We start from the raw sequence: 11819 nt of genomic DNA, 5'->3' as shown, positions 1-11819 counted from the left end.
CTAGATCTCTAACATTACCCAGCTCTCTGAACCTTTTATAAGCTTTTCTTTTCTTCTTGACCAGATTTATTATAGCCTTTGTATACCATGGTTCCTGTACCCTACCATAACTTCCCTGTCTTATTGGAACGTACCTATGCAGAACTCCACACAAATATCCCCTGAACATTTGCCACATTTCTTCTGTACTTTTCCCTGAGAACATCTGTTCCCAATTTAAGCTTCCAATTTCCTGCCTAATAGCCTCATAATTCCCTTTACTCCAATTAAATGCTTTTCTAACTTGTCTGTTCTTATCCCTCCTCCAATGCTATGGTAAAGGAGATAGAGTTGTGATCGCTAGCTCCAAAATGCTCTCCCACAGAGATCTGACACCTCACCAGGTTCATTTCCCAATACCAAATCAAGTACCGCCTCTCCTCTTGTAGGCTTATCTATATATTGTGTCAAGAAACCTTTCTGAACACACCTAACAAACTCCACCCTATCTAAACCCCTTGCTCTAGGGAGATGTCAATCAATATTTGGGAAAATAAAATCTCCCATCACGACAACTCTGTTATTATTACACCTTTGCAGGACCTGTTCCCCTATCTGCTCCTTGATATCCCTGTTAGTATTGGGCGGCCTATAAAAAACACCCAGTAAAGTTATTGACCCCTTCCTGTTCCTAACCTCCAACCATAGAGACTCTGTAGACAATCTCTCCATGACATCCACCTTTTCTGCAGCCGTGACACTATCTCTGATCAACAGTACCACACCCCCCCACCTCTTTTGCCTCCCTCCCTGTCCTTTCTGAAACATCTACAACCCAGCACTTGAAGTAACCATTCCTGTCCCTGAGCCATCCAGATCTCTGTAATGGCCACCACATCATAGTTCCAAGTACTGATCTACGCTCTAAGCTCATCCACCTTGTTCACAATACTCCTTGCGTTAAAATAGACACATCTCAAACCGTCCGTTTGAGCGTGAACCTTCTCTATCACCTGCCTATCCTCCCTCACACACTGTCTGCAAGCTTTCTCAATTTGTGAGCCAACCGCCTCTTCCCCAGTCTCTTCAATTCAGTTCCCACCCCCCAACAATTCTAGTGTAATTCAGGTCATCCCTATTATATACTATCATGACCTTATACCCTGCAGTGTCAAAGATTGAGGGGAGAGTTGCTAGAGGAATACAAATTAAGAGAGGTATAGGTAGGGTAAATGCAAGCAGGCTTTTTCCAACGAGTGTAGGAGAGACTTGAATTAGAAGTCAAGATTTAAGGGTGAAAGGTGAAATATTTAAGTGAAACCTGAAGAGGTGCTTATTCACTCAGAGAGTGTGAAACGAGCTGCCAGCACAAGTAGTGGTTGCAGGTTCAATTTCAACATTAAATGAAACTTGGATAAGTACATGGATGGGAGGTGTATAGAAGGCCTTGGTCTATGTACTGGAAGATGGGACTAGGCAGATAATGGCTTGGCACTGACTAGATGGGCTGAAGGTTGCGTTTTTCTACTGTAGTTCTCTGTGACTCTCTGCCTCTGATGCAGGATTTTGATCCAACAGATAAACAAACCTTCCCTCCACCCTTACAGATGTAGCTCACCTTGTTGAATTCTCCCAGCAGGTTTGTTGCTCCAGATTCCAGCATCTGCTGTCTCTTATATCCCCAATAATATTGTTGCTAACCTGCTCTGTTGATTCAACCTTGCAGTGCCCTATGACAAAAAACACAAGAGGTAGAAGTAAGAGTAGTACATTTAGCCATTTGAGACTGCAACAGTATCCAACAAGACAATTATCATTTATCCCCATATCCCTTAACATCCAAAACTGTAGTTATCTGAGCAAACACCAGTATGTCCTTTTATTAACATGGCAGCACTGCCATTTGCAACTATCAACTGGAATTTTGTACTCTACCTAGAAGAGTCCCTCTTGCCAAGAATCACTTTGTTATTTTAACTCTTCTAGTTTGAGTCAGCTTATGTTCAAGTACACTTGCATCTATCATTACTTTATGTACATACTGATTGTCTATGTATATAAGCTAATCTTATGTATACATGGCCATATTCATGTATATTGTGTTTTATGGGAATGATTTTACTTTCTATTATTGTGGTTTCTATGCTTAATGTATTTTTTATGCTTCATCAGATCCAGAGTAATGGTCAGTACATTCTATTTTACACTTGTGTACTGAAGAATATCTTGAATCTTGAGTCTTTCTAATCTGTGAAAATGAAGCTGCATTGTAATGAATTATTGCAGTGAGGAAAAGTAACAAATCTCTCCACTTTCTTCTATCACATTCTCACCACAAATTAAGCTTAGGCTTCACAGTTAGTTGCCCAAATTTGGTCTTTGTCAATCAGATAGAGACATGCCATGGAATTGCTAGAGTCACACATAAATGACAAAGGAGGTTCAATTAATTAGTTGACATCAGAAGACACTAATACTGACTTGTGATGAATGAGACGACAGCAAGAAAAACAGTTCTATGCTCATCGACTTAAATAAAGATGACAAATACTTGGAATGATCTCCCTGATGAAGAGTCTTGGCCCAAAACATCGACTGGTTCTTTGCCCATACCTGACCTGCAGAGTTCCTCCACCATTCTGTAGATTTGAATCTTTACCATTTTTCCACTTTCCATCATTAATTCCCCATTTTAAACCTCTAACAAATCAATTTTTACTTTAACTATTCTCTTCCTTTCAATCTACTGAACCTCCATTATATATTTTTCAGTCATCCTTTGTAATTTTCCAAAACTCCTTTTGTTTGTCACATTCCAAATAATAGGGGCTGGTGTAATGTTGTTCAGATAAAATGTTAAGCTGAGACCCATTGTTTCTCTCCAGAGACTGTACAAGCTTCCATGGTGTTGTTTTTATGCGCTCCTTCTGACACTACATCAGTGATTAGAACTATATTAAAATACATCTCAAAAGTACAGTAAAAGAATACAAGTTAATTCTGGATGTTGTACAATAGGTCTAACATTCACTGTATAAAAACAATTTTTCCATCTTTTCTTCTAGGCACTTACAAATAAGGATGTAACATTGGTACTTGTTTAACCAATGTGGGGCTCTCATCTGCAGTTCCAAGACATGCTACAAGAACTTAACAAACTTATTTAAATAGCATCTTCTTTCCCTTAATCTTTGAAGGCAAGAGCAGTAGGACTGTGTGAAAGGCATTCACTTGCTGAGTCCTCCTCCACAATCACACCATTCTCACTTCAATATACTGAATGCGCTGATTTTCCTTCACCTTGTCGGGGGATATCCTGGAGTTTCCAATCTTCAAGATGGCACCTTCAACAGCAGTACGGCAGTGATTCAACAGAATTCACCACCTCCTTCTCAGGACAAGTATGACTGTGCAATGAAAGGGGTACTACCATTACCAACCATATGGCAAGAAATAATAGAGATCTTTAGCTTCACCTCAAAACAACATAGGATGGCTGATTCTTACCCTAAATTTACAGTATCTGAATTTCGATTATCTATTTAATTTACCTGCTTGTTTATTTTATATTTATTAACATAATTTTATATTGATTCCTCTAGATCAAGGTCCTGTGGATCAGAGTCTTGTACATCAGAGTCCTGTACACCAGAGTCCTGTAGATCAGAATCCTGCAGATCAGAGTCCTGTAGAGCAGATTTCTGTAGATCTCAGTCCTGTAGAGCAGAGTCCTGTAGATCAGTCCTGTAGATTAGTGTCTTGTAGATCAGAGTCCTGTACATCAGAGTCCTGTAGATCAGAGTCCTGTAGATCAGTGTCCTGTAGATCAGAGTCTGTAGATCAGTGTCCTGTAGAGCAGAGTGCTGTAGATCAGAGTCCTGCAGATCAGAGTCCTGTACATCAGTGTCCTGTAGAGCAAAGTCCTGTAGATCAGAGTCCTGTACATCAGAGTCTGTAGATCTCAGTCCTGTAGATCAGAGTCCTGTAGATCAGAGTCCTGTAGAGCAGAGTCCTGTAGATCAGTCCTGTAGAGCAGAGCACTGTAGATCAGAGTCCTGTAGAACAGAGTCCTGTACATCAGTGTCCTGTAGATCAGTGTCCTGTAGATCAGAGTCTGTAGATCAGAGTCCTGTAGATCAGAGTCTGTAGATCAGAGTCCTGTAGATCAGAGTCCTGTACATCAGAATCCTGTAGATCAGAGTCCTGTAGATCAGTGTCCTGTAGATCAGAGTTCTGTAGATCAGTCCTGTAGAGCAGATTTCTGTAGATCTCAGTCCTGTAGAGCAGAGTCCTGTAGATCAGTCCTGTAGATTAGTGTCTTGTAGATCAGAGTCCTGTACATCAGAGTCCTGTAGAGCAGAGTCCTGTAGATCAGAGTCCTGTAGAGCAGAATCCTCTGGATCAGAGTCCTGTAGATCAGAGTCCTCTGGATCAGAGTACTGTAGATCAGAGTCTGTAGATTAGTGTCTTGTAGATCAGAGTCCTGTACATCAGAGTCCTGTAGATCAGAGTCCTGTAGATCAGTGTCCTGTAGATCAGAGTCTGTAGATCAGTGTCCTGTAGAGCAGAGTCCTGTAGATCAGAGTCCTGCAGATCAGAGTCCTGTACATCAGTGTCCTGTAGATCTCAGTCCTGTAGATCAGAGTCCTGTACATCAGAGTCTGTAGATCTCAGTCCTGTAGATCAGAGTCCTGTAGATCAGAGTCCTGTAGAGCAGAGTCCTGTAGATCAGTCCTGTAGAGCAGAGCCCTGTAGATCAGAGTCCTGTAGAACAGAGTCCTGTATATCAGTGTCCTGTAGATTAGTGTCCTGTAGATCAGAGTCTGTAGATCAGAGTCCTGTAGATCAGAGTCCTGTAGATCAGAGTCCTCTGGATCAGAGTACTGTAGATCAGAGTCTGTAGATCAGAGTCCTGTAGATCAGAGTCCTGTACATCAGAATCCTGTAGATCAGAGTCCTGTAGATCAGTGTCCTGTAGATCAGAGTTCTGTAGATCAGTCCTGTAGAGCAGATTTCTGTAGATCTCAGTCCTGTAGAGCAGAGTCCTGTAGATCAGTCCTGTAGATTAGTGTCTTGTAGATCAGAGTCCTGTACATCAGAGTCCTGTAGAGCAGAGTCCTGTAGATCAGAGTCCTGTAGAGCAGAATCCTCTGGATCAGAGTCCTGTAGATCAGAGTCCTGTAGATCAGTTCTGTAGATTAGTGTCTTGTAGATCAGAGTCCTGTACATCAGAGTCCTGTAGATCAGTGTCCTGTAGATCAGTGTCCTGTAGATCAGAGTCTGTAGATCAGAGTCCTGTAGATCAGAGTCCTGTAGATCAGAGTCCTCTGGATCAGAGTCCTGTAGATCAGTCCTGTAGATCAGAGTCCTGTAGATCAGAGTCCTGTACATCAGAGTCTGTAGATCAGAGTCCTGTAGAGCAGAGTCCTGTAGACCAGAGTCCTGTAGATCAGAGTCTGTACAGCAGATTTCTGTAGATCAGAGTCCTGTAGAGCAGAGTCCTGTAGATCAGAGTCCTGTACATCAGAGTCTGTAGATCTCAGTCCTGTAGATCAGAGTTCTGTAGATCAGAGTCCTGTAGATCAGAGTCCTGTACATCAGTGTCCTGTAGATCAGTGTCCTGTAGATCAGAGTCCTGTAGATCAGAGTCCTGTAGATCGGAGTCCTCTGGATCAGAGTCCTGTAGATCAGTCCTGTAGATCAGAGTCCTGTACATCAGAGTCCTGTACATCAGAGTCTGTAGATCAGAGTCCTGTAGAGCAGAGTCCTGTAGACCAGAGTCCTGTAGATCAGAGTCTGTAGAGCAGATTTCTGTAGATCAGAGTCCTGGAGAGCAGAGTCCTGTAGAGCAGTCCTGTAGATCAGAGTCCTGTAGATCAGAGTCCTGTAGATCAGAGTCTGTAGAGCAGATTTCTGTAGATCAGAGTCCTGTAGAGCAGAGTCCTGTAGAGCAGAGTCCTCTGGATCAGAGTCCTGTAGATCAGTCCTGTAGAGCAGATTTCTGTCGATCTCAGTCCTGTAGAGCAGAGTCCTGTAGATCAGAGTCCTGTACATCAGAGTCCTGTAGATCAGAGTCCTGTACATCAGAGTCCTGTAGATCAGAGTCCTGTAGATCAGTGTCCTGTAGATCAGAGTCTGTAGATCAGTGTCCTGTAGAGCAGAGTCCTGTAGATCAGAGTCCTGCAGATCAGAGTCCTGTAGATCAGAGTCCTGTAGAGCAGAGTCCTGTAGATCAGTCCTGTAGAGCAGAGCCCTGTAGATCAGAGTCCTGTAGAACAGAGTCCTGTACATCAGTGTCCTGTAGATCAGTGTCCTGTAGATCAGAGTCTGTAGATCAGAGTCCTGTAGATCAGAGTCCTGTAGATCAGAGTCCTGTAGATCAGAGTCCTGTACATCAGAATCCTGTAGATCAGAGTCCTGTAGATCAGTGTCCTGTAGATCAGAGTTCTGTACATCAGTCCTGTAGTTCAGTGTCCTGTAGATCAGAGTCTGTAGATCAGAGTCCTGTAGATCAGTCCTGTAGATCAGAGTCCTGTAGATCAGAATCCTGTAGATCAGAGTCTGTAGAGCAGAGTCCTGTACAGCAGAGTCCTGTAGATCAGAGTCTGTAGAGCAGAGTCCTGTACAGCAGAGTCCTGTAGATCAGAGTCCTGTAGATCAGAGTCCTGTACATCAGTGTCCTGTAGAGCAGAGTCCTGTAGATCAGAGTCCTGTACATCAGAGTCTGTAGATCTCAGTCCTGTAGATCAGAGTCCTGTAGATCAGAGTCCTGTAGAGCAGAGTCCTGTAGATCAGTCCTGTAGAGCAGAGCCCTGTAGATCAGAGTCCTGTAGAACAGAGTCCTGTACATCAGTGTCCTGTAGATCAGTGTCCTGTAGATCAGAGTCTGTAGAGCAGAGTCCTGTAGATCAGAGTCCTGTACATCAGAGTCCTGTAGATCAGAGTCCTGTAGATCAGAGTCCTGTAGAGCAGAGTCCTGTAGAGCAGAGTCCTCTGGATCAGAGTCCTGTAGATCAGTCCTGTAGAGCAGATTTCTGTAGATCTCAGTCCTGTAGAGCAGAGTCCTGTAGATCAGAATCCTGTAGATCAGAGTCTGTAGAGCAGATTTCTGTAGATCAGAGTCCTGTAGAGCAGAGTCCTCTGGATCAGAGTCCTGTAGATCAGAGTCCTGTAGATCAGTCCTGTAGAGTAGATTTCTGTAGATCTCAGTCCTGTAGATCAGAGTTCTGTAGATCAGTCCTGTAGATCAGAGTCCTGTAGATCAGAGTCCTGTACATTAGAGTCTGTAGATCAGTGTCCTGTAGATCAGAGTCCTCTGGATCAGAGTCCTGTAGAGCAGAGTCCTGTACACCAGAGTCCTATAGATCAGTGTCCTGTAGATCAGAGTCCTCTGGATCAGTCCTGTAGATCAGAGTCCTCTGGATCAGAGTCCTGTAGATCAGAGTCTGTAGATCAGTATCCTGTAGATCAGAGTCCTCTGGATAAGAGTCTGTAGATCAGAGTCTGTAGATCAGAGTCCTGTAGATCAGAGTCCTGTACATCAGAATCCTGTAGATCAGAGTCCTCTGGATCAGAGTCCTGTAGATCAGAGTCCTGTACATCAGTCCTGTAGTTCAGAGTCTTGAAGATCAGAGTCCTGTAGATCAGAGTCTGTAGATCAATCCTGTAGATCAGAGTCCTGTAGATCAGAGTCTGTAGATCAGAGTCCTGTAGATCAGAGTTCTGTAGATCAGTCCTGTAGATCAGAGTCTGTAGATCAGTGTCCTGTAGAGCAGAGTCTGTAGAGCAGAGTCCTGTAGATCAGTCCTGTAGAGCAGAGCCCTGTAGATCAGAGTCCTGTAGAACAGAGTCCTGTACATCAGTGTCCTGTAGATCAGTGTCCTGTAGATCAGAGTCTGTAGATCAGAGTCCTGTAGATCAGAGTCCTGTAGAGCAGAGTCCTCTGGATCAGAGTACTGTAGATCAGAGTCTGTAGATCAGAGTCCTGTACATCAGAATCCTGTAGATCAGAGTCCTGTAGATCAGAGTCCTGTACATCAGTCCTGTAGTTCAGAGTCTTGTAGATCAGAGTCCTGTAGATCAGAGTCTGTAGATCAATCCTGTAGATCAGAGTCCTGTACATCAGAGTCCTGTACATCAGAGTCTGTAGATCAGAGTCCTGTAGATCAGAGTTCTGTAGATCAGTCCTGTAGATCAGAGTCCTGTAGATCAGAGTTCTGTAGATCAGTCCTGTAGATCAGAGTCCTGTAGATCAGAGTCTTGTAGATCAGAGTCCTCTGGATCAGAGTCCTGTAGATCAGTGTCCTGTAGATCGGAGTCCTCTGGATCAGAGTCTTGTAGATCAGAGTCCTCTGGATCAGAGTCCTGTAGATCAGTGTCCTGTAGATCAGAGTCCTCTGGATCAGAGTCCTGTAGATCAGAGTCTGTAGATCAATCCTGTAGATCAGAGTCTGTAGATCAGAGTCCTGTAGATCAGAGTCCTGTAGATCAGTCCTGTAGATCAGAGTCCTGTAGATCAGAATCCTGTAGATCAGAGTCCTGTAGACCAGAGTCCTGTAGATCAGAGTCCTGTACATCAGTCCTGTAGTTCAGAGTCTTGTAGATCAGAGTCCTGTAGATCAGAGTCTGTAGATCAGAGTCCTGTAGATCAGAGTTCTGTAGATCAGTCCTGTAGATCAGAGTCCTGTAGATCAGTCCTGTAGATCTGAGTCTGTAGATCAGAGTCCTGTACAGCAGAGTCCTGTAGATCAGAGTCTGTAGATCAGAGTCCTCTGGATCAGAGTCCTGTAGATCAGAGTCTGTAGATCAGAGTCTGTAGATCAGTCCTGTAGATCAGAGTCCTGTAGATCAGAGTCCTGCAGATCAGAGTTCTGTAGATCAGTCCTGTAGATCAGAGTCCTGTAGATCAGAGTCTGTAGATCAGAGTCCTGTAGATCAGAGTCTGTAGATCAGAGTCCTGCAGATCAGAGTTCTGTAGATCAGTCCTGTTGATCAGAGTCCTGTAGATCAGAGTCTGTAGATCAGAGTCCTGTAGATTAGAGTTCTGTAGATCAGTCCTGTAGATCAGAGTTCTGTAGATCAGTCCTGTAGATCAGAGTCTGTAGATCAGAGTCCTGTAGATAGTCCTGTAGAGCAGAGACTTGTAGATCAGAGTTATGTAGATTAGAGTTCTGTAGATCAGTTCTGTAGTTCAGAGTCCTGTACAGCAGAGTCCTGTAGATCAGAGTCCTGTAGATCAGAGTCTGTAGATCAGAGTCTGTACAGCAGAGTCCTGTAGATCAGTTCTGTAGTTCAGAGTCTTGTAGATCAGAGACTTGTAGATCAGACTCCTGTAGATCAGTGTCCTGTAGATCCTAGTCCTGTGAGGAGGCTGCAATTATAGCAGTGTTACTGAGAAGATGTTGGTGGCTACAACTGATTTCTGTAAATTTCGGCATTATCAGAGAACAGAAAAAGTCCTGCAGAGCAGTAGTAGTTAGAGTAAATTAGTAATCCATGATAAAAATTAAATGGGAACTGAAAACCAGGGAGCTTACTGAGATGACGGCACCTAACAGCAACTCCTTTGCTTGCACCTTCAGAGACAGCTTAATTTCTATCTTTGATATCTCTTTTCTTCCCTTTCAAGGTTGTTTTGAAGACCCTGATCTGGAGTTACATGCTGACTTTGGTTCTTTGCTGAAATGGGACCCGGTCTCCAGAACTCACAACCGACCCCGTTTCGATATGCCAAAGATGAGGCCTGGGAGACTACCGCAGCTTCAGTGTTCTGGATTTTCGTGGCTCTGGAGATGGAGTGATTCAAGGCCCTTGCTGCCACCTAATGTGTCATTAGTGTACACAGCAGATCAGAAGCAGCGAGCTGGCTGCTGGCTACATGCCCAGGGACCCGAGTTCTTTGGGCACAGAGCTTGGAAAAGGTGGTGCAACAGACTTTTAACACCATAAATCAGCCAGTTGTTTTGTTGTGTCTCCTGTCTTGCTGTGACTTTCCCTTATCAGGGAGAGAGAGAGCCTGTGGTATGTCGAAAAATGGGTGAACGAGTAGTCTTTGGGGTACCACAATCTGTGTCTTTATTACTCCTTTGCTGCACGTTTGAGTGCTGGGTGGGGCTTCCCATGCTGTTTATGGGCATCAATGGGCATTTAGAGAATGATGGTCTGATCAGGGACAGTCAGCATGGCTTAGTGAAGGGAAGATCATGCCTAACAAGCCTGATAGAGTTCTTTGAGGAGGTGACCAGGTATATAGATGAGGGTAGTGCAGTGGATGTGATCTACATGGATTTTAGTAAGGTATTTGACAAGGTTTCACAGGGTAGGCTTATTCAGAAAGTCAGAAGGCATGGGATCCAGGGAAGTTTGTCCAGGTGGATTCAGAATTGGCTTGCCTGCAGAAGGTAGAGGGTCGTGGTGGAGGGAGTACATTCAGATTGGAGGGTTGTGACTAGTGGTGTCCCACAAGGATCTGTTCTGGGACCTCTACCTTTTGTGATTTTTATTAATGACCTGGATGTGGGGGTAGAAAGGTGGATTGGCAAGTTTGCAGATGACACAAAGGTTAGTGGTGTTGTAGATAGTGTAGAGGATTGTCGAAGATTGCAGAGAGACATTGATAGGATGCAGAAGTGGGCTGAGAAGTGGCAGATAGAGTTCAACCTGGACAAGTGTGAGGTGGTACACTTTGGAAGGACAAACTCCAAGGCAGAGTACAAAGTAAATGGCAGGGTACTTGGTAGTGTGGAGGAGCAGAGGGATCTGGGGGTACATGTCGACAGATCCCTGAAAGTTGCCTCACAGGTAGATAGGGTAGTTAAGAAAGCTTATGGGGTGTTAGCTTTCATAAGTCGAGGGATAGAGTTTAAGAAACGCGATGTAATGATGCAGCTCTATAAAACTCTAGTTAGGCCACACTTGGAGTACTGTGTCCAGTTCTGGTCGCCTCACTATAGGAAGGATGTGGAAGTATTGGAAAGGGTACAGAGGAGATTTACCAGGATGCTGCCTGGTTTAGAGAGTACGGATTATGATCAGAGATTAAGGGAGCTAGGGCTTTACTCTTTGGAGAGAAGGAGGATGAGAGGAGACATGATAGAGGTGTACAAGATATTAAGAGGAATAGACAGAGTGGACAGCCAGCACCTCTTCCCCAGGGCACCACTGCTCAGTACAAGAGGACATGGCTTTAAGGTAAGGGAAGGGAAGTTCAAGGGGGATATTAGAGGAAGGCTTTTTACTCAGAGAGTGGTTGGTTCGTGGAATGCACTGCCTGAGTCAGTGGTGGAGGCAGATACATTAGTGAAGTTTAAGAGACTACTAGACAGGTATATGGAGGAATTTTAGGTGGGGGGTTATATGGGAGGCAGGGTTTGAGGGTCGGCACAACATTGTGGGCCAAAGGGCCTGTAATGTGCTGTACTATTCTATGTTCTATGTTTTGCTGGTGGGGGAGGGGGGCTGTTGCTTTGTTGCTGTTGATGAGTGGGTGGTGGAGTTGGAGGGGGGGCTTTGTGATTCTAACATTTAACTTTCATTCATTCTTTCAGGCAACCCTCTGCTTTCGTGGATATTTGCACAGAAAAAGAATTTCAGGATGTATATTGTATACATTTCTCTGACATTAAATGTAGCTATTGGAATAGGAAAATATATAAAGCTTTAATGTGGAAACGAAAGGCAGATAAGAGAATGTCAAACATGACAAAGCAAAAATAAAGGCAGAAGGGAATAAACATAAATGAAAGGAGCCTGAGAAAAAATTCTAGAAACAAAAGGATATGATGATGAAAAGAAAAAGGAATAAAAGAGAAAGGAATATACGAACTTTGGATGACAACCAA

At 43.9% G+C, this 11819-nt stretch overlaps 1 protein-coding gene across 1 annotated transcript in view; it reads left to right on the top strand.

The window, feature by feature from the left end:
- LOC140715051 (uncharacterized) overlaps positions 1 to 7880 on the top strand; it is a 14625-nt gene extending 6745 nt beyond the window's left edge. The window contains exons 2-7 of the mRNA XM_073026779.1: positions 5507 to 5714; positions 6107 to 6201; positions 6304 to 6393; positions 6582 to 6686; positions 6863 to 6995; positions 7784 to 7880. Coding sequence (XP_072882880.1) covers positions 5507 to 5714; positions 6107 to 6201; positions 6304 to 6393; positions 6582 to 6686; positions 6863 to 6995; positions 7784 to 7880 — 728 coding nt within the window. The remainder of the gene's footprint in view (positions 1 to 5506; positions 5715 to 6106; positions 6202 to 6303; positions 6394 to 6581; positions 6687 to 6862; positions 6996 to 7783) is intronic.
- Positions 7881 to 11819: the final 3939 nt, after the last annotated feature.

Source organism: Hemitrygon akajei, chromosome 23, assembly GCF_048418815.1.
Source record: "Hemitrygon akajei chromosome 23, sHemAka1.3, whole genome shotgun sequence".
NCBI lineage: Eukaryota > Metazoa > Chordata > Chondrichthyes > Myliobatiformes > Dasyatidae > Hemitrygon > Hemitrygon akajei.
The sequence above is the reverse complement of the archived record's forward strand: the minus strand, read 5'-3'. Positions and strand labels throughout refer to the sequence as shown.